This window comes from Chrysemys picta, chromosome 2 (genome assembly GCF_011386835.1).
Source record: "Chrysemys picta bellii isolate R12L10 chromosome 2, ASM1138683v2, whole genome shotgun sequence".
Taxonomy (NCBI): Eukaryota; Metazoa; Chordata; order Testudines; family Emydidae; genus Chrysemys; species Chrysemys picta.
The window spans coordinates 117,791,600-117,813,621 of record NC_088792.1 but is presented as its reverse complement, the minus strand read 5'-3'; the positions used below and the strand labels follow the sequence as shown (position 1 = coordinate 117,813,621).

General features: G+C 45.9%; 1 protein-coding gene across 6 annotated transcripts in view; it reads right to left on the bottom strand.

Moving 5' to 3' along the window:
- Nucleotides 1-16,741: 16,741 nt before the first annotated feature.
- The window catches only part of TGFBR1 (transforming growth factor beta receptor 1), a 71,654-nt gene continuing 66,373 nt past the window's right edge, over nt 16,742-22,022 (bottom strand). For 4 of the 6 annotated variants that reach the window (XM_065584088.1, XM_065584087.1, XM_065584086.1 and 1 more), the window contains one exon: nt 16,742-21,489. In XM_065584088.1, the coding sequence (XP_065440160.1) occupies nt 21,364-21,489 (126 nt within the window). In that variant the 3' untranslated portion in view covers nt 16,742-21,363. The remainder of the gene's footprint in view (nt 21,490-22,022) is intronic. The other 2 variants (XR_010598481.1, XR_010598480.1) reach the window with 1 other exon arrangement.

Below are 22,022 nucleotides of genomic sequence, written 5' to 3'. Positions count from 1 at the left end.
GAGGCACCCAGCAGTGAAGAGACTTGCTCATGGTCCCAAAGCCAGGAGTAGAAAATGGCAGGTCTCCTGGGACTTAGCCCCAGTTATCCTGGCCTCGCTGCTCTAATTTTAGTCACAGCCTCCATGTCTCTTCCTCCCTGTTCCTTAACCCCACATCACTGCAGAAGAAAGATTTTCTCTTAGCCAGCTGGCTCTAATGCATGTGGATGTCGTTCCAAAAGACGTGCTCTGGCTCAGTCACATGTCATGGGATGACTGAAGGAACCACTCAGTGACATTCTAGGACTTGGGTTATACAGCAGGTGAGCAGAACCTCAGGCTGGTAGCGGGCAGACTGGCAGTGGGCTGAGCAGTGCCTGGGATCCTTGTCTGGGGTTCCAGCAACCAGCCTCGCTCAGCCCACTGCCGGTCTGGGGTTCCATTCACTCAGCTGGCAGTGGGCTGAGCAGGGCCGGTGGCCGGGACCCCAGACCGGCAGCGGACTGAGACTCTCAGCCCCACGCTGGCCCAGCTCAGCCCACCACCAGCTCGCACAGCCCGCTGCCGCTGAGTGAATGGAACCCCAGACCAGCAGCGGGCTGAGCAGAGCTGGTGGATGGAACCCCAGACAAGGATCACAGGCAAGGATCACACTAATTTGATAAGATCAGCATTTTAATTTTATTTTAAATGAAGCTTCTTAAATATTTTAAAAACCTTATTTACTTTAAATACAACAATAGTTTGTTTATATAATATAGACATAGAGAGAGATGTTCTACAAATGTTAAAATGTATTACTGGCATGGGAAACCTTAAATTACAGTGAACTTGGCACACCACTTCTGAAAGGTTGCCGACCCCTGATCTAGTTTGACCTGCTGTATAACCCAAGCCCTAGAATGTCACTGAGTGGTTCCTTCAGTCATCCCATGACATGTGACTGAGCCAGAGCACGTCTTTTGGAACGACATCCACATGCATTAGAGCCAGTTGGCTAAAAGAAAATCTTTCTTCTGCAGTGATGTGGGGTTAAGGAACAGGGAGGAAGAGACATGGAGGCTATGACTAAAATTAGAGCAGCGAGGCCTGGATAACTGGGGCTAAGTCCCAGGAGACCTGCCATTTTCTATTCCTGGCTTTGGGACCATTAGTAAGTCTCTTCATTGCTGGGTGCCTCAGTTTCCCCAACTATCAAATAGAGCTACTCAATGTTTTGTTCGTTCTCCCCATTGTATAGGGTGGGAAACCGAGACACAGATGGGACCTGTCTACACTACAGGTCTGTAGTGCATGTGTAAGCTGCTGACCCCCACATGATGTTCAGAGTCTATGGACAAAACCGCTCCTAAAGGTGTGCTTGTTCTGTGCTTATCCCCTATGTACCAGAAGGGCTGGATGGCCTATTCTCACTGTGCTGTGAGGTATAGGTACTGGATTCTAGGGGTCTGAAGAGGCTCTCAAGAACTAATTTTTAAAATTTTTATCAATGAATTGGAAGAAAACATGGAAAAAAACTTCTTCCCATGAAGTCTACTAATTGATGAAAAACTGAGTGTAGCATGGGGAGTAGCCTCTGATGTTTTACTGTGTAGCCGGCTTGCTTCCTAGAATGGGGTGATCCACAGAGAGTAGTTCAAACATCCAATGTGGCTGGCCAGGGACAGGACATCAGCACTGCAGGAGAGGGGTGGGTGTGGCAGTGACATCACAAGGGCCTTTTGCAGGACCTCCGACTATTGGTCAAAAGTGGTGACCTCACAGAGAGATGCTGACATCAGTCAGGCAGGACAGGGGCGCAGGGCCAGGGAGACCTCAGAGATCCCTGTGGCTTTGCCTCAGCAAGTCTCCTTCTCGAGGTCTCTCCTTGAGGACAGAGAGAATTCTGGTTCACGTGTGTGAGTGCTAGGGGGAACCTCTTCAGAGTTTTCTCCTTTCCTTTTACTGATTTTACTAAAAAACAGACATCCCTGTTTAGAAGGTAAGAGCCTCTGAGCAGTTTGGAACCTGTTTGGTCTGATCCACCTGGTGCTGCTGAATTCTAGGCATGGAAAATACTAGGTTAAGGTGGAAGAATTTTTTCCCCACCTAGAATTTTGTCCCTTAGAATCACCGGGGACATTGAGGTTTGTCCTTTTTGTTTTCCCTCCATCCCTCCCTCCTTTCTCTTCTTCTCTTGCTTCTTTTGTCCTTTCCTCTGTTCCCCTCCCACCACCAGGAGGTGTGTGTGTGTGAGAGGGGGAGGGAGACCCACCCAAAAAGGTGGGGCTGAGATCGTGCTCTGATAGTGACTCCCCACCAGTGATCTTGGCCATCCTTTGGGCTATTTGGTGAGAACGCTCAGCCTCCCGCCCCTCATTCTCTACCCTGATTGGCTGAGCAGGGGGCTATTGACAGGGAGGAGACTCAGGTCCTTGTTGTTCTCTTTTAAGACCAAGCAAATAAGTCATAACCAGTCATATATTTGAGTAATTTTGATGCTTCTCTGCATTAATTGTCTCTGAGCAGTTCATGATTCTCTTTAACATTCCAGTTCTCCTAAAATACTTGCTGAATAAATACTATGCACTGTCGTTGGTCTGGAGCTCATTTGAGAGCACTTTCTTCTGATCATTTAATGTATGAAATTCAAGATGTGATGGTTAGTTTGGATTCCTGGGTGCTATTCCCAACTTTGCCACTGACTGGCTGTGTGACCTAAGACAAGTCACTTCTCCTTTCTCAGCCTTAGCTTCTCCCTCTGTCAATCCTCTTCTACCTACCTCACTGTGGGTGGGGATCCATTGGAGGGTGTCACTAGGAGCAGTGCAGAATATGAGGTATCCTATCACATTGAGTCATATCAGATTATAACATAATATAATATCTGGAAGGTTCTATTTTATTTGTATTTTATTATTTTGAAATTGTTAAGAGCAGCAATTACTTAGCTCAGACTCAAGCAACTGAAGTTTGTCCATCCCTTGGCAATAAGACAGACTCTTGTTTTCACAGCCAGTCGATTGCCTAGTGTCATCACCCTGCCTGCTGGCTGGGCAGGGTGACTCCTCAGGTCACCACCCTCTCCAACCTGCCTTGGGCTTGGAGAGTGAGGAGGAGGGCGAGGGATGGCTGGTGACCCTGAACATCCGCCATCCATCGCTCCATCACTTACAGCAAGTGAGTGGCATTAGGGTTCCTCTGTGGCATCCCCCGTCTGTCTGGGGAGAGGCAGAAAGAGGGTGAGAGAATCTCTCCCAAAGGAGATTGGATTTGCAAACCGTCCCCAGGACCGCCTCTCTCTCAGACCAGGGAGGAGCTTCTCCAGAGCCGTCTCCAGTGTGTTTGGAAAGGTCCCATCAATGGGGCTCTCAGCCCTTCCCTTGTGGGAGATTGTTCCCCAGGCTGAGAGGCTCTGAGCTGGGCCAGACCCTGTGAGCTGCCGAGCATGGAAATCAATGGGAAACAAGGGGGCCCTGGGCTTGTTATACTTAGGGACTTTGATGTGGGGAATGATTTCCCAGGAGAAGTCCGGACTCCTGGGTTCTGTTCCTTCTCTAGCCTGGGAGGGGGGAGTGTGGCCTGGGATGGCAGGAGGGAGCTGCTTGTCCAAAGTGACCGATGGTCTTTGTGACTGACCCCAGTGCTCGAAAAGGAGGAGTTCCCGGTTATTGCAGCACCGGGGATGACGAGGGGGAACGTTGGGAGCAGATCATGCAGTGAACTCCTGCCCATGTGTGTAGCTTGCACTCCCTGCACCCCTGTGGGGGTAGGAGGAGCTGCTCTGGCTGGGGCAGGGATGGGGAGGAACCAAAAAGGCACGTTAGTGAGAGGCTGCCTTGACCCCAGACTCACACCTGCTCCCCGCTTGGTTCCAGGATGGCCAGGCTCCTGAGGATGTTCAGGAAGAAGGCTCTGCTGGTGGTCCCAGAGCCTGAGGGAAGCAGCCGCCATCTTCCCAAGGAGCAGAGCAGCCCCTCTGTCCCCACTGGCAGGGAAGCAGGTCTTGGCCAGGCCAGGAGGTGGAAGTGCCCAGCCTTCTGGCGGAGGAAACCCGCTACCAGCGCAGGCACCGAGGAAGGAGAGGCAGCAGCCAGGCCCCAGTGGAGCTGGCCCAGGATAGGCTGGCAGGCGGGACCCAGCCCAGGAGGGGAGCTGGGCAGGGTGACTCTGGGGCTTGTTGTGTCGACAGCAGCGGCCCCAGGAGCCCAGCCCTGATTCCCAGCAGGAGTCATGGCCCTGCCCAGTCAGATTGGCAGCAGACTGAGCCACTCAGCCCGCCGCCGACCCTGCTCAGCCCGCCGCCGGCTGAGTGAATGGAACCCCAGGCCAGCAGTGAGCTGAGCAGCTCAGCCCATCGCCACTTTGGGGTTCTGGCCGCCGGCTCCTGCCAGCTGGGGTCTTAGCCGCCGGCCTGCTCAGCTCGCTGCCAGCCTGGGATTCCCTGGGGGTCCCTAGGCCAGCAGCGGGCGCTGAGTGGGGCCGGTGGCCAGGACCCTGGCTGGCAACGGGGTAGCAGCAGGAACCCCAGAGCGGCAATGGGCTGAGCCGCTGAGCCCGCTGCCGCGTGCCATCAAAAATCGGCACGTGTGCCATAGGTTGCCTACCCCTGGACTAGATGAACAGAATGGTCCTTTCTGACCTTAACATCTATCAATCTGCATTTTCTGCTGCTAGGAAACTAACTCTGGACCTATTTTCTCTCATTCACTTTCAGTTGGAATAATTTAAATCCAGGGCAAAGGATTTCCTCTTCCATTGTGTCTTCAACATCTTTGAGAGCAAACAGTTACTGTTAGCCCACAGGTTTCCAGTTTCAGCCTGTCCCAGGGTGAGATGGCCATTAAAGCGGTTGGAGCTCAACTGAACCTAGCCCAGGTTATGCAGCTCCCTAGGGTGAAAGGAATAAGTGACAAGAAGCAGCATGTGACTAGGACCCAGGCCAGCTGAGAGATATAAGGGTAGCCTGTGCTCAGCCAGGAGAGAGACCCCAAGGGGAGCTGGCTTGGCAGCGGCTTGGATAGTCCTTTGAAGGTCAGAGACAAGCCGGGAAGGGGCCAGGCTGAGCACTTAGGACAAGGCCCTGGGAGGGAAAGACAGGGAAGTTTAGGTGATGGGGCAGATAGTCCAATTGATTTAGGCTCCCAGGGCCAGACACCTAGAGTGAAGGTGATTGTCGGGGCTTATGTCCTTCTTCCCCAGGGTAGATTTGATAGTGGAGAAGACTGATGCCCTAAAGAGAAAGTGAGTTAACTCCAAGGTCACCCAGTGAGTTTGTATCACAAATACATATTCGGAAGGATACAATGGAAACATGGATTTTCCAGTCTCCCATTTCTAGGAGTCCCCAGGGCTAAGGTAAAACCTCTGCTGCCCCTCCCCCCTTTGCTCACCTCTAACATGTACTGGAGTTTGTGTGTCCTGGGGGCTGCTGTCAGCAGGATCTAGAGCACGTCATCCATGTTCTCTGGGCAGGTTTGCTCAGAGCCTGCCAGCGGAGGGAGATCATGGGTCAGGGTTATGGAACCTGGGTGGAACCGGCCAGGATGACAGCTGGTTCTTCTATCCTTGCCCAGGGCAGCTCTCTGCAGAGGGCCTGGTGCACAGCAGGGTATGGAACAGACAAGCTGCTAGGGATGGGAGCTGGGCTTCCTGGCTGAGTTCGGGAACCAAAGCACAGCCTGCGGAAAGAAAGGATTGCTAAGGAGGGACAACATAATGTCCCATGGAGGGAAGAGGCTCTCCCCACCATTTCTTAATCTCATGGGCTGTTCTCATGCTCTGCCAACCCCATCTCTCAGCAGCTCCAGCTATCCGAAGGAGCAGGGACCAGAGGCCATCCTGCTCCTGGGACAGAGGTGCAGGTTGATGTTCCACCTGCATATGGCTGTTGTCCTTTCTCGTGCCCATAGTGAATACACCATTCAAGGGAAGCTCTCAGGACATGCAATTCCAGCTCCAAACCCAGGGGCAGCTTCAGCTTGCTGGAAGGAGACTGTGTATGAGATCTTGCAGTTGAGGGGTGAGACAGGCACTAACATGGGCATGGACATTTGGGGAATAGGGCAGAGGCTGGGGTGTGGCAAGGAGTGAAGGAGGGCAGGGACTTGGGAAGCAAGAGCAGAGGATCAAACACTTTCTGAATATGGGTCAGAATTCTCCCCACTTCAGCAAGGGGGAAAGTGAGGCACCAGGTGGGAGCGGGACCTGACCGATTTAGCTGAGCCTCTGAATAATCATTACAGCGAAAATATACAAGCTATTAAGTGTCAGAAGAACATTCATCAGGGAATTGGAGAGTTCAGGGCTGACTGGAAAAGGTGCAGTATATGGCATAAATCGTTATGTGCTCTGCCACCTCACTACTCTTGGAGACAGGGGTACATCTCTTGGACGGGGTTAGAGGATCTTTTTCTGAGACACACAACTGTCAATAGTTTGGAACAGAAACCCCATCTGCTATTTTGCTCACTGCCCCTGCCACAAACTCCACCCTCCAACCATTGTGAACCAGAACCAGGAACACCATTCCACTGTCATGTCTACATGGACCTGTGCACCTGCAGACATTGCAGTTGGCACATGCACTGGTGATGGCATTGTGACGTGAGCTGGATGAACCATCTAGCTGGCCCACATATCCAGAATTCTCTCCCTGAGCAATCGGTCCTGCCTCCTGCTCCTCCTCTCTTCATCCAGGAACCCGTGGAGCAGAATCTGTTTATGGACCGTGTCCGTCTCCTCCTTGGCTCTTTTGAAAGCAAGGTGTTTTTTGCTCCTCCTTGCCCGTCTCCAAAAGCCCCTGCATGGTCCTCCTCCTTCTGGCCCACTGCTGGTCACTTGTAACACCCGCAGTCCCAGGCAGCAGGCTTGGCCCAGCAGGTGTGGAAGTGTCTTCCAATGGAATGAAACAGAGGCTATATTCATTGTATTGCCATGGGAGGGGGGAGAAAGAATCCCCCACTTTGCTTTCTGTCTGTTCACAAAGCCATGAATTGCATCATTGTGACATGCTTCTATATCACTCTTTCATAAATTCTTGTGTACACTCCATCTCACCTTCTGTCCTTGGAAGATTCACACATGCACACCCTGTGCAGATGTGTGACAGGGTTGGGACTTACCACCCGGCGCCTCCTGCTGGTGACTTCCAGGAATTAGCTCAGTCCAGTGGAGCGCCCTCTTCTGGTGGTGTGCCGCCCGTTGTCTCGCCCTTGGTTGGTGTCTGAGCCCACGTCGCTCTCCAGCTCGAGGCGTCCGCTTCAGGACCACTGCCCTCCGGCAGTGCCCCTCAGTCCATCCACACCCCCTTCTGGGACAGACTGACTGCTACCTTCCTGAGCAGCCGTTTTATAGGGCTGAGCCAGGCCCTGATTGGCTCCCAATTAGCTCTTCTCTAATTGGCTGCCCGGCTGCACAGGCCCACTGGCCTGCCGCAGCCCCCACTCTCAGGGAGTGGGGCAGTCCGCCCGACTACAAGGTGTGTCAGTAACACTCATTTTATTTTAAAACAGCACAAAAGAAATTAAGAGGCTGGATCTGGCTGATGCAGGGAAGGCTGAAGTCCTGTTTTGGAGACATTTACCAATACTGACTCTGACTTTGTTTCATGCTCCATGAAAAACTTCCAAACATCACGTTCCAGGAATTGAAGGAAATCAGGACCCAAATTAACACACTTTTGGATTAGAATGCAGCCTTTTGCAGGCAGCAGAGTGGATTCTCACCAACCCTCTTCCCAAATCAAGCAATAGAAAAGCCAGGACCACACAGGGCAAAAGAATGCCTGCTGCATGGAACATCATTTAAAGCCACCTTCCAAGGAGTTAAGGAGAAGCCAGGATAAAAAAGGATTCAAAATTCACATTGTCACTGTAGGATGGGATAAGAATTTGCTACTCAAAGTATGCATCTGTAGCATTAGATGGCGTACCCAAGATAACAATAAGCTCTCCTTGCAAAAATAGCCCTCAGGCCTGCTAGGCCTGTTAGCCATTAACAGTAAGGAAATCTGTATCTTCAAATCCCCCCCTTCCCCCATTTGGACTTGTGATGGGGAATACAAACCCCACACTAGGGAACAAGGGGTTAAGGAGCTGCTCTGGCCTCAGCCAGCCCCACCCCAACACACCTGCAGGGGATGCACAGACTGGATGAGGACTTGTGAGCAGACCAGGCAAGAGGAAGAACCTCTACCTTGCAGATCCTGAGGGAAGGAAGGATCTCTCCCTCAGCAACTGCCTGAAGGTCCCTCCCAGAAGGGAGGGTGGCCCTGTTTCTGTTATAGCTAGTGCTACAGACCACCAGGATCCAATTTGGATATGGATAAAGACGTCTTTAATGTTTTTAATGAAATAAATACTACAGGGAATTGTGTGATTATAGGACATTTTAATTTCCCAGATATAGATTGGAGGACAAGTACTACTAATAATAGTAGGGCCAAGATTTTCATGGAGGTGATAGCTGACAGATTTCTTCACTAAATAGTTGTTGAACCAACAAGAGATGATGCCATTTTAGATATGATATTGGTGAGTAGTGAAGACCTCATAGAAAAAGTAGTTGAAGAGGACAAAAGACAGTTACCTGTTCCATAACTGGCATTCTTCAAGATGTGTTGCTCCTGTCTATTCCACAGTAGGTGTGTGTGCTCGCCACGTGCACTGGTGCCAGAAGTTTTTCCCTTAACAGTACCCGTAGGAGGGGAGCACCGCTGCAACCCCTGGAGTGGCGCCTCTAAACCATGTTATAAGGGGAGCTGCGCACTCCCCCCACCCTTGGTTCCTTCTTGCCAGACAACTCCAACAGAGGGGAAGGAGGGCGGGATGTGGAATAGACAGGAGCAACACATCTCAAAAAACGCCAGTTACGGAACAGGTAACTGTCCTTTCTTTTTCGAGTGATTGCTGCTGTGTATTCCACAGTAGGGGCTAGTCTTCACTTACCGGCTGGTCCGGAGGCACGCAATCGATGTTCTGGGATCGGTTTATCGCGTCTGGTTAAGACGCGATAAATCGATCCCGGATCGATCCCGGAAGTGCCCACAATCGGCGCCGGTACTCCAGCTCTCCGAGAGGAGTACGCGGCGTCGACGGGGGGAGACTTCCGGCCGCGTCTGGACCCCGGTAAGTCCGGACTAAGGTACTTCGAATTCAGCTACGTTATTAACGTAGCTGAATTTGCGTACCTTAGTCCGAAGTCCGGACTAAGTGGGGACCAGCCCTAGGTGACTCCAAGCTATATCTGATGGAGGTGGGTAGGAGTTTAAAGGTTAGTGGGACGGAGTACCGCCCTACCAAACCCGGCGTCATCCCATGCTTGGGAGACGATTGCATAGTGCGAGGAAAAAGTGTGGACAGAGGACCACGTGGCAGCCCTACATATGTCCTGGATAGGGACGTGGGCTACATAGGCGGCCGACGAAGCCTGCGTTCTCGTAGAATGCGCCTTTACGATAGGTGGGGGGGAACTCCTGCCAAGTCCTAACATGTGCGTATGCACGAGGTGATCCAGCGGGAAAGGCACTGGGTGGAGACTGGTTGCCCTCTCATATGCTCAGCCGACGCAACGAACAGTTGCGAGGATTTCCTGAACGGCCTAGTCCGATCCAGGTAAAAGGCCAGCACCCTACGTATGTCTAGCGTGTGTAGGCGGCATTCCTCGTTGGAGGAATGGGGCTTAGGACAGAGTACCGGTAGGAAAGTGTCCTGATCCGTATGGAAGGCGGAGACCACCTTGGGGAGAAATGCAGGGCGTGGGCGAAGCTAGACCTTATCCCTATGGAAGACTGTATATGGGGTTTCCGAGATCAAGGCCCTAAGTGCCAAGCTCCAACGGGCCAAGGTGATAGCCACCAAGAATGCCACTTTCCAGGACAGGGGGGACCAAAAACACATGGCCAAGGGCTCAAAGGGCGGACCCGTGAGGTGGGATAGCACTAGGTTCAGATTCCATTGCGGGACCGGGGCCCTGGCGTACAGAAATGTATGGTCTAGTCCCTATAAAAAGCGGGAGGTCATCTCATGGGAAAAAACTGAGTGACCCTGCACCGGAGGGTGAAAGGCTGAAATGGCCACTAAATGTACCCTGACGGAAGCCGGAGTAAGACCTTGGATCCTAAGGGACAGGAGATGATCTAGAATAAGTTGGAGGGATGCGGATGACGGGGAGGTGCCCCGCTCCCCCACCCACCTAGAAAACCTAAAGCATTTGGCCAGGTACGTCCGTCGTGTAGACAGCTTTCTGCTCTCCAGCAGAATTCGTCTGACATCCCACGAACACCTTTCCTACTCCTCATTTAACCATGGAGCAACCATGCTGTCAAGTGAAGTGCAGCCAGGTTGGGATGGAGAAGGCATCCCCTCTCCTGGGAGAGGAGAACCGGGCGGAGCAGCAGCCTCCACAGGGGGGCCGCTAACAGTTGCAGAAGGGTCCCGTACCAATGCTGGCAGGCCCAATCCGGGGCTATGAGGTCTCAAACCTGTCCCGGGGAAGAGAGGCTGTGGCCTCTAGGGAGTCTAGCAGAGCTCCTGTGAAGTGTATGAGCTGAACCGGTACTAACATGGACTTTGGCTCGTTCACCACTAGGCCCAGACCTGCGCACCTACTGTGGAATACACAGGAGCAATCATTCAAAGAAGAACCTTGGTTCATGTGATCATGAGTTAATTCAGTTTAAACTAAATGGCACTGTTGGGTAAAAATCTGTTTTTGACCTGTTTTATGAAATGTCCATTTAGGATTAGTAAAAGGACAGCTAAGCCTCCATCTTGGATACCCTTCTCCTCAGATGATTTAGTGCCCTTTCAGCCTTTTTCAAATCAAGGAGGGGAAAGGTCAGGGCAGTTAGAGTCATGTGACAGCCATAATCTGCCTAGCAACTGCAGGTTATTTAGTGAGTGGCACACCTGTCACTTGGGGCTGTCCATCTGGGTGGCAGCCAGTGTCCCACACAGTTCAGCTAGCTGCAAGGAGCCCCAGAGGGACCAAGACTCATAGGACTTTAAATTCTTGGTCTCTTAACATATTTGCACTCAACTGCTACACACCATTAGTGAGTGCATACTTGCGCTGGACTTGGGGTCAAGCAGAGACTGTGTGGGCAAGCACTGAAGACCTACTTAAGGGAGAAGACCTGCCCAGAGAGCCTGTCCAGAGGAAGAAGAATACCCAGTTCCTGAGTTCCTGTTTGGTGTCCAGTGCCCCTGATTTTCACCACTATCCCTGTCGGTATCCTGAGTTTTTGTCATTGTGTCCCTGTCTTCAGGATATGGTATTGTAATACCCATTGTGGTTTCCTCTGTTTTACATCCATAGGTTAAGAGCGTTTAAGGGCTCTGAGCTTCACACTCTGGTAACTGTTAACAACCAAGTGTGTCTTGCTTACGTTGTTCATTGTCTGAAGGGGTCCTTGTCTAGTTTAATGACTACTGGCATAATAAATACATGTGTGTTACTCTGCCTCTGTCTTAATAAAATCACCCGATGATAGATGCAGGAGGGGGTGGGATCTGCAGCCAGCCCTTCTTCTGATCTGTGTAGACCATAGTTAAACTGTTTTGGGCTAACAGCAGGATGAACAGAAATAGATCTGCAACAAGGATCCTTGATTTCAAAAGACCTAACTTTTAAAAATTACGGGAATTAGTTAGGGACATGGACTGGACTGAAGAACTCATGGATTTGAATGTGGAGGCATCTTGGAATTACTTTAAGTCAAAGTTGCAGAAGCTATCTGAAGTCTGCATCCCAAGCAAGGGGAATACATTTGTAGCTTCTTGAACCTTCTCCACAGGAGACTCTGGCAAGCGAGTTTGGTCTTGTGTTGGTACCAGGAACAATGTCCCAAGTCTCTTGCTGAGGATCTGGAAGGAGGAGGATCTAGAGACAGGAGGAAATCCTCATGGGTTCCAGTAAGACCATAGGTAGGGCATGGAACCCCAACCTCTACCAGAGATTTGAGTCTCTGGACCAGTGTGGACCCTCTGCTGTGTACCAGAAATGTAGCCCTCTTAGTGAAGGTGAACAATGCTTTCAGTCCCAAGAGCGAGGGGCAGAAGAGCCTACTTCTGGCTCCGAAGGTGAGCCTTTGTCTCCCTATCAGGGAGGTGCCAAATCACTTGATGCCGAGGTCTGCCAGTGTGCCTCTGGAGATGTAGGCTCAGGGGAGAGCATGCTGGGCTTGCCTCTTGATGGTACTGGCCAAGAAGATGCTGGATGGACTGGAGTAGACCCAGGTAACCAGAGATGAACAATCCTCACAAGCTGCTTATCCACTGGTACCGGACGAGTAGACTCCTGTGCCGCCAGAGAATCTGGTGCCAAAAGTCACAGTAGATCTTGCACTGCAGCGTATGCCTCTGGTATTGTCGGTACCAAGAGGGTCTGCTGCTACTACATCAAAGGGGTCAGTACTGTGGACTGTACTCCAGAGCAGTCAGTCAGTTAGTCTCAATAGCATCAGCTATCAGCACCTGGGAGTGCCTCTTCTCCGAGGACTCTCTACCTTGTTTCCCAGCATGCTTGCTGGTCAATGGTGCCAGGGACCTCTCTCTTATATAATACAAGTCCTTTGAAGCACCGAGCTGGTGTTTCTTTATTGGCCCTGGAGAAGAGAGCAGCGCCAAGACTCGGCAATGTCTGGACGAGCATTCCTTACAGATGTAGATATGCTTGGTACCCACTCCAAGCAGACAGGTTCCAGAGGCAGGTACAGGGCAGCCTCCATGAGATGGTGATGAAGTCTCATCTCTGTCTTTTCTGGTTTAGGGCTTCAAATCCCAGCAGATCTGGCACCTGTCCCAGATGTGACCCTTGCTGAGGCACTTTAAACACTGAGAATGACGGTCACTTACCAGCATGGATGGAGGTATAAAGCTTGGAGACTGAGGCATACCTCAGTAGAGGGTGTCAGTACCCAGAACAAGTGGGAACCAACAGATCCACTAAACTACACTATAAAACTACAAAACCAAATGCCAAGATAAACAATTTATTTGAAATGGGAGAAAAGCACTTGTAGAAGCAAGCCAGTATGCTCTGACTACTGACCATGGGTAAGAAGGAACCAAGGAGGTTGTGGGCAGCTCCACCCTTTATATCATTGTGCAGCAGCACAAGGCAGCAGAGGGCACATGCGCTGCCCTGATGGGTATCACTAAGGGAAAAATTTCCAACATTGGTGCCGTGGACACGCACACCTGAAGTGGAATGGATACATGCAGTCACTAGAAGAACACCCTGCTCAGCACCCTCAAGACCTGGGCAGGATCATGTCCAGCATGGACCAAATCTGAAGAGAATTAAGTTAAATATTAGTAAATCTCTGACCATGTGCAAACTTCAAAAAGGGGATGCTAGAGCTTCAATGTAAAGGGCACCAGATTTTTTTCCCTCGCTTCATGTTCAGCAATTGCTGAACCATTTCAGCTGAAATTAAAATATAAAAATAAAGCCTGAGGCAGACACATCCAGCATAGAAAACTTCAACCCAAATGGTTGGAGTTTGCCAAAGTTAAGTCTTATAATGGGAAGCGTTGGGCAATCTTTATACTGTAATATTATGCCATACAACAACGAATGGTGTAGCCTGTCTAGAATACTATGTGTGATAATGGTTACCCTCAGTCAAAAAGGATACTTCAGAATGGCAGGGGAAGGGGTTCAGAGAAGAGTGATGAGAATGATAAAGTGCCTGGAAAAACTCATGAAGGAAGACTGAGGTCATTTACCTTAGAAAGGGGTCAAATAGGGACATGATAGCCGTATATAAAAGTCAATGGAGAGCAGATGGGGAAGATCTTTCTTCTATTAAAATACAAGGACATTCAATTAAAAGGTGGGAATGTCAAAGGAAATACTTTTTCACACAATGTGTGATTAAGCTGTGGAACACATTGCCACAGGAAGTTGAGGTCAAGAAGAAAACATTTACTCAAAAACTGCTTCACTTCAGGTGTGCATGTGCCTCTCAAATCTCTGGATTCGAGATTTGTCAGCCATGTCTGTTCAGTCCACACACCAAAGCTATAAGGGCTATGTGGGAGAACAACCTTCACTTCCTCGTCTATCCAAACTTCCCACAGAGAACAGCCTGACGCAGAAGGGAAGAGTGGGTAGTGGAGCACCCATGCGGCGGGGCGGGGGGGGGGCGGGAAGGCAAATCTCAAAAAACAGAGTTAGTACACTGGGTTAGTAATCTTTTCTTCTTATTCCAGTAGTATCTCTGTGATGCTCCACTTCAGGTGACTCCTAAGCAGTATCCCCACAGGGAGGAGGGAGCATCAGAATTGAGTTCAGAACTCAAGACAGAATTGCGTTACCCAGTGCTACTTTGGATCTAGTGGCATGGATCAAGGCATAGTGCTTAGAAAATGCATGTATTGAAAACTATGTAGCAGTACATTACTCAGATACTGGAATGTTTTTGAGTAATGACATGGACATTGCTTGTGACCTGGTAGTATGTGCTATCATCCTGCAGGGGAGGGAGGGAAGGTTTGAGGACCAGCTTCATAACAAGCAACAATACAATCTGAGAGCCACCTCAACAGTCTATGGGTGGAGACCGTGGACCTTTTGGATCTATCTGTGATGGAAACAAACAGTCTACGTGACTTCTGAAATTGCTTGGTTCTCTCTAGATAGAAGGCCAAGCTGCTATATGACCCAGGAGCTGTAGCCAGTTTCTTACTGAGGTATAAGGACTCCCTAGAATGGTACTTACCAGATTTAATAAGGTTATGAATGGGGAGGTAGGCCCTGGCTATCAATGAATTCAAGGATGCCCCTACAAAGTCTATTTGCTGTAGAGGGGTTAATGTGGATTTTCTTACACTGAGCTGAAGAGCCAATTGCAAGAAAAGGGAAAAGTCCATCTAAGTAGATGACAGTACTGCTTTGTACCATGGACTCTTGATCAGCCAGTAGTTGAGGAGAAAACTATAGAATTGAAGTGGATGAGATCTCTGGACAGTTTGTGATTCTGATTGCTTGATAGTTTGCCAGCTGGAATTGCAGGGTTGTGGGTAAGCAGGATTTCTGTCCAAAGAAGTCCGAGCACTTTTGGGTAATGGTCATATGGGGTAGACTTGGATAGCATTGCTTACCCAGTTTGTTCATGGCATCTACCTCTAGAGAATTAGGTGATAGGTGGGAGAAAAATAATTCAGAGTTATTGGAGGGAACATAGTATTTTTTATCTGCCTGTTTGCAAGCTAGCAGAACCATAGCAGGTGTTTGCCAAACAGTCTTTGGGGGGCCGTTAATAGGTAATGCAACTCTGGATGGTGTTGCTGATTGTAAAATGTCAAGCAACTTGTGTTGGAAATCCTTGAGCTCTTCAAGAGGTATTTGAAGAGTATTGTCACCCATTCTGAGGTCCTGAAATTGCTGGAAATCAGCCATCCAAGACAGTTGACAAGGAACTGAGGGCAGCCTGCCTGTGCAGCCTTATAAAGCCTCAGTGTGCAGCATGAGGATGTAGAGGATGCATGTGTGAGCTGAATGAACACTGCTAATGAAAAAAAATCTGTGATCGAAGGCTCAAGAGGTACATGCACAGCTGAAGTGGAGCACCAAAAGGGACGCTACTCAAAGAACCTAACAATATTCAGGAAAGGGATTGGATATTTATATTGATCAAGAATATGAATTGTTAAAATTAGGAAAGTTTAGAAGCAATATTAAACCTTGTGCTTCAGGGCATAAGCAAATTTCTAAAGATCAGGATGAGACCTCTGCAAGAGGGAGTTTATCCTACATCTGCCGACTCCAGGCTATGCCTTCCTCTGAAGTATCTGGTTCTTGCCCTTGTCAGGATTCTAAACTAGATGATTTGGGTGTGATCCAGTAGGACAATAACCATGTTTCCATCCTGACAAGAGAGGTTACTTGAGTTTGGGTAGTAGTTTGATTTTAAGAAAGTGTGAGAAATTTCACAGCTGAGAGGCAGGAATGTAAGAAGTTCTTAGTTATAAAATTGGGATGGGGAAAAAAATTATGGAGTAGAATGGATTAATAGGCTGTGGAGGTGGAGACCTAAAGGCATACTTAGTTGGCTATCCAGCCTCCTAGTGTTTTGCCATGTATTCTGAATAAAATTCTCCCTCGCCCAAGCTTTTCTCCTGTGGTTGCACCTATGCTCCATCTCTCCAAGATGGAATATTTGTTTATAAAATGGGTTTTGTAAAGCAACAATCCATTCGAACATCCTCAATTAAGTTAATTAGAATTACAGTTTGGGAACTAGTGTATGTAATACTTATTTGCTTCCCAGGGAAGAAAAGTTTAATTCCTATTTGTAGTGCTTGCAGTAAGCCAAGCAGTCCATTTCACTTTTGAGTGTGGTAGACCTACTACAGTAAGCTAACAGCCTGGCCAATTTCCTCACTATTTCTTGGACATAGTGGAGAGTGGCAGCCTTCCACTCAGTCATTCATCTGCAGCAGACAGAGCAGCAGGGGGCATACTCTAACTTTTATCACTGATATAAGGTACTTAAGATCAGTTATGCTGGTGGAGGTTCAGGAACCCGCTCATTCCCCTTATGCCATGGTGTGGAGTGGTTGGCACAAGCATTTGCAAGCCACCTCTGCCACTATTATACCAGCAGAGATTTCCCCTACAGAAGGGGAATTCTCCACCAACTACCTCTCCATTTTACACCACTTACCGGGTATAGAGTGGCCATAGTAGATCAAAGCATCCTGCTCTCTGTAACTATTATATTTACATAATGTTTCCACTTTTTCTCCAAAAGACAAGACACAGCTCACTTATCTACTTTGAAAAAAGTAATTTATTTTCATTGCTTTAAACTTTCTACTGTAGTGTTAGCACTTAACATAAGCATCACTCTTCTACTTTCCTATTTACAATCCATTGTACTGTATACTCTACCAATACAATACATAATTTTCAGAAATGTAAGGGAAAATGCACAAGTTTGTAAGGCTTAAAAAAAAAAAAAGAAAAAGACAAACTCATCTGTACAGGATTCTCAAGTTTACCACCGAAAATGCAGAATTTATACAAAGCATTATTCTACACAGCTCTGGAAGGGCAGATGCTACATTGACAAAGCAGCAACAAACTTACAGAAATACAATAAAATACAGAAAATAAAGAGTGCATATTTTGAGTATGAGAAACAGTACAGTTAGTACCACTGAAGTTGTAAATTTAGCAATACCCATATTTTCTAGAAACATGTAATTGCAAACTTGGAGAATGTTGTGAAAAATATTAAACATTATATACACAATGAGGTAAATGTACCTTGGTCTTTTAAGAGGTAACTTAAGTTTAAAGCAACTGACATTGAAGCTTTTCTTTTACATGTATAATAATTTCAACACCCTCGTAATCATTTCAATGGCACAATATAAACAAGGAGCTAACTAAAGAGAAGATTTCATGGCACTCAACTCACAATTATTTTGTAAAAAAAATAAAATAAAAAAATAGCCTCTTACTTCATTTGATAGCTTAAAGTCCTCACAGAGTCAATCCCAATGTCATTATCCCTATATACAAAGTCCGCATTAGGATTACAAATGAAAGTAGTTTAATTTGGGGGAGAAAGAGTGCGAGTGCTGAACAGACAGCTTCTACAATGTCCCAGAATTCCAGCTTTCAAGGTTGGAGGGTCCCTGAAGAATTCCAGTATCCCAAGTGGGACTTTTCAGTCTTTTCAGTACCAGTCCGTTTCCAACAATCCTCCTTATGTTTGTCCGTAGCTGTCTGGCCACGTCGGTAATCTGAAGTGAGGCTTTAGTGCTACTAATATGCCAATTTAATAAATGCATGAACCTTGAAGAAATGAATGTATAGTGTATGTATATTTACAATAAACATTTGCATCAGTATTTCTTATATCAAATTGTTTTGGTATACCCTTGAGATGATATAAAATTAATATTTTGAATGCTAAAATATTTTGGTCCCCCTGGATGTCCCAGAGCAAATCTGGTGATTTACAAGCTTAGTTTAAAAAATATTAATGTGTGCACATATATGATTTTTACACAGGTAACATAAAAAGCTGCATGTAATATCCAGACACATCCATTCAATAAAGGCGTTCAGACTGTATAATGGAAAAACACAAGAACAAAGCTTAAACTATTTGTGATGTCATCTGGACCCAAGGTACGTACAGGCTTATTCACAATTTTTCTGTTGTGCATTTTATGGTATCATTCACATGTTTGTCCTCAAAATAATCTTCATTAAAATTGGACAATATATCAATCCACCTTCTTTTTGCAAATTTCCACTACAAAGTGTTGAAAAATTCAGAGGACAAATTTAGAAAAGAATGCAGCTTTCAAAAGAAAGCTATGGTTAGTAGATGGGGAAGACAATGTTATCTAAATATCTCAGTGTGCAGCTGACTGGAGCAAATTGCCTGCTGCAATCCTGTGTATCTGGCTCTAGTTCTTTTAGCTTGATAGTACTGTATTTTTTATAACACAGAAGTGTGTAATATTTTCTAAAATCATAGCTGTGAAATGTATCGATTTCACGGCTATTGTAAAGGTCAGATAAAATATGGTTTCACGAAAAATAAACCCTAAAATCACCTATCCCCAACTATCAAATCCCAAAATACAGATTACAGAATACAAAGTTGTGGACACACCTGGTGGGTACTCCATAGTTAGCTTTGCATCTAAAATGTGACAAATACCTCTCTCTCTAAAATAGGCAGCCAAACAGTGTGAAATATCACCCAGGGTTAGAAAATTCAGAGGGTGTAAGAACTATGCAAGTTTTTACTTGGTTTCGCCTCAAATTTTTTAAATGGGAAGTCTTTGAAATTTGGTTCGGGCTCTAATTTTTCCCATGGTAGTCCTACTTTGTTATTGTTGACCAATCTCTTAAAAATATATCACGTATCTACAAAAAAACGGCTAAAGAGGTGGATACTGAATAGATCTGATGCAATGGATAGTTTGTTTTTTAAATATTGTATTTAGGGTTATTTTTATCTGTTCCTGTTATAACTGGAAGTTGATGTGCCATGCACCTAAACTTGATTGATGAGTCCAAGTCCACATAGATACGACTGATTATGCATACAAACCTCACTGACGGATTATGGCCAAGTTTACACAAATTTGATTGATGGGGCTGAGGACATGCCAGTCTGATTGGTTGGATGGGGCAGGCATATGCAAACTTCAAATCTGTGTGTGCTCAGATCCAATCAATCATTCTCCATCAGGAGCTTCACTTTTCTGCCAGACTTTATCCTATAGCAGAAAAAGGGGGTTCGCGCTCAGCAGCTGATAAAATATTCAGTCAGCGGTTGCACTTCTATCCCCACACCAGGAGGTCTACAATCCCCATTTTATTTACACTTTACCCCCAGTTAAGCATTACAATACCAAGAAACAAAAAACTAAAGCAGTTCGGGTTGCTATACATTGCACAATTCATACCAGACACCTCAGAAAGCAAGGCAATTAAACCTTTTGCCATCTAACAGTACATATCCTCTTCTCCTTCACTCACAGGCACAACACACCTTACTGTTACTACAGAGCTAGCATATATCACAGAGCAAGCAACACAACTTTACATGCAATTCTAAAATCCCTTCTCCAAATTACCTTTTCTCCACATAGCTACTTCTACTGGTGAAAAATTCCCTAAGCAGGCATATGAAGGTTTAAAGGGGAACAGAGTTAAAATTGCAGTGTGTGGTATACAATTAAGATGTGTGAGTGTGACTGAGAGATGACTTAGGGTGTGTGTGTGAGAAATGTTGTGCATATAGCAATCCATTTTTTTTTTGTGTGCATTAGTAAAGTCAATATTAGGCAAATGCCTGCTACCCAAGCAGATATTTGGTTAAAAACTTAGTTTCAGGACAAAGATTATTCTCCTGATTTCCCCCTCACCTCCCATGCGTTTAACAATTTTAAGAGACATTCAGACAGATAGTGATACAATCTGAATCTTAAAAGTTTGTTAAAATCCTCTGAAAAGATATACCTGTTGGAGATTTGAAGGTTGAGTAAATCTGTGCATATTTTTTTCAGGGTTCTAATGACAACACAAACGATCTTTGCTCTTGTAGTTATAACAAGGGCACCAGAACCTTCTGGTGTGTGTATCCAAAGTCTTGCAGCTCACCACTGTGTGCAGGTCACATACACACAGTATATGCATGTATAATTTGAGAGCAGCTTTTAAGTTCCTAATAAAACAAGCCCAAATATTACAGTTAATCATCTCTAATTATAGATAAAGTTAATTCTTGTCTTTGCAAATAATACTGTTCGAGAAGAAAAAGGAAAGACTGAGGAACTGAAAAGTAAATCTCTCACAAACGACTTCAAAGAGTAAAACTTCTTTCCTTTTATCTTAAAAACCTTTAGTCCTCTTGCTAGTGTAGACCAGGCCTTAGATAAGAGTATGACAAACATTTTAAGAGTGCCAATTCATTTAAAAAAAAATCTTATTAGATATAATAATTAGAACTTATTACATGTGATGCACAGTTCTAGAACATAACACTGAATTAACTAACTTGCATACCATTTAAATTCATACAGTGGTTTAAGAATCAGATCTTGGTAAAAAAGTTATTCCAAGAATGATGCAGCTACATGCCAAATAGAGAGTTAATTATGTCATTAAGCAAAGGAATAATTCCATTTTTGAACTCTGTTTTGAAACCACAAGTACCATAAACTTTCTATGTTCCTATTGATTTGCATTATAAAGACTCAGAAGTGGCACTTACTGGTATAGTACAATCTATTTTGAAGGCAATGCAATGTTCTGAATAAGTGAAAGCACAGTAACAGTATACAAAATATAGTTGCATAAATTATGTTCCCCACAAGTGAATGAGGTCATTTTTGTAAATCAAGGTAGGTGTCAATAGATGTAAGCTTAATAGCTAGAAAGTTATACTGCAATAATACATTCAAAACCTGAATCAAAGAAAAAGTTTGCAGTGGTTCAGAATACTCAGTTGTACCAACCTCAAATAAAATCACTTAAGAACCCTCAATGCACTGTATACAATGTAGTGAACCAGCTCCAAAACCTTAATGATCTTCATGTCTTCAGCACAGTTAATGAAAAGTTAAGACCAGTAATGAACTTTTAAAATAGAGTTACATGTTAATAAAAATAAAGCTAGACTACACAATGTTTTGTAATTGTCCTGGGAAAGAGGTGTTCATAGTGCACAAAAAAGACCCAAACACAAGTGTTTACCATGTTCACAGAAATCCCGGGGCTAACAACTGATGTTCCTATAAAGTATCAAAAGGCAGCAATATCCTTCTGTTCCCTCAGTGAGGTAGAGCTATTAACCTTCTGAACATGCCACCCAGATTCAGCTATGGATCTTCAAAGCGCTCTTCAGTAGTAAATCCAGGATTACATTTTTATGCCCTCCTGTTGGCTGAGCTGTGATAATGTTTTCTTAATGCGTAAAGCTGTTAGCCTGGCTGCTCCATTGGCATACCAACATTCACGCATAATTTTGGCCATTACTCGTAATGCCTGTAAAAAAATAAAAAAAGAAAAGAAAGGAAAAAAGTCTATTCAGGGATAGAGAAATGTATAATCATCCTTATTGTGCCTTAGACTCTTAGAATTCACATTTCTGAAATTTTTGTCATTGGTGCTACTGTGATATGCAAAAAAGTGTGTTGTGGTGGGAAATCCAGATTCTCATTTTGTTTAAGAAAAATAAAAGGTCTCTAAAAAGTTCTGAGGTGAACTGTAACTCGTTTCAGTACACTTATTAGGCTCATATGCAGAATAATAAAATATTTATGAAAAATGAGCTTGCCTGGGAATTGTTCTCTCAAGTTCTGTATTAGATATGTACTTCTGGTGTTTTGTGCCTCCAGTTGAAAAAACTCAAGAGAAAAACATTCATATGTTACCTAGAACTGTCATGTGGGAATATATTGTGTTGCATGCTATTGAAAGAATAATTAATACATTCTTTTAGTTATCAATTTAGGAGAAATCTGCATGGCTTCAGAATACTCCATAATTCAACTCAGGGGGGAAAGTTATTCATGCTC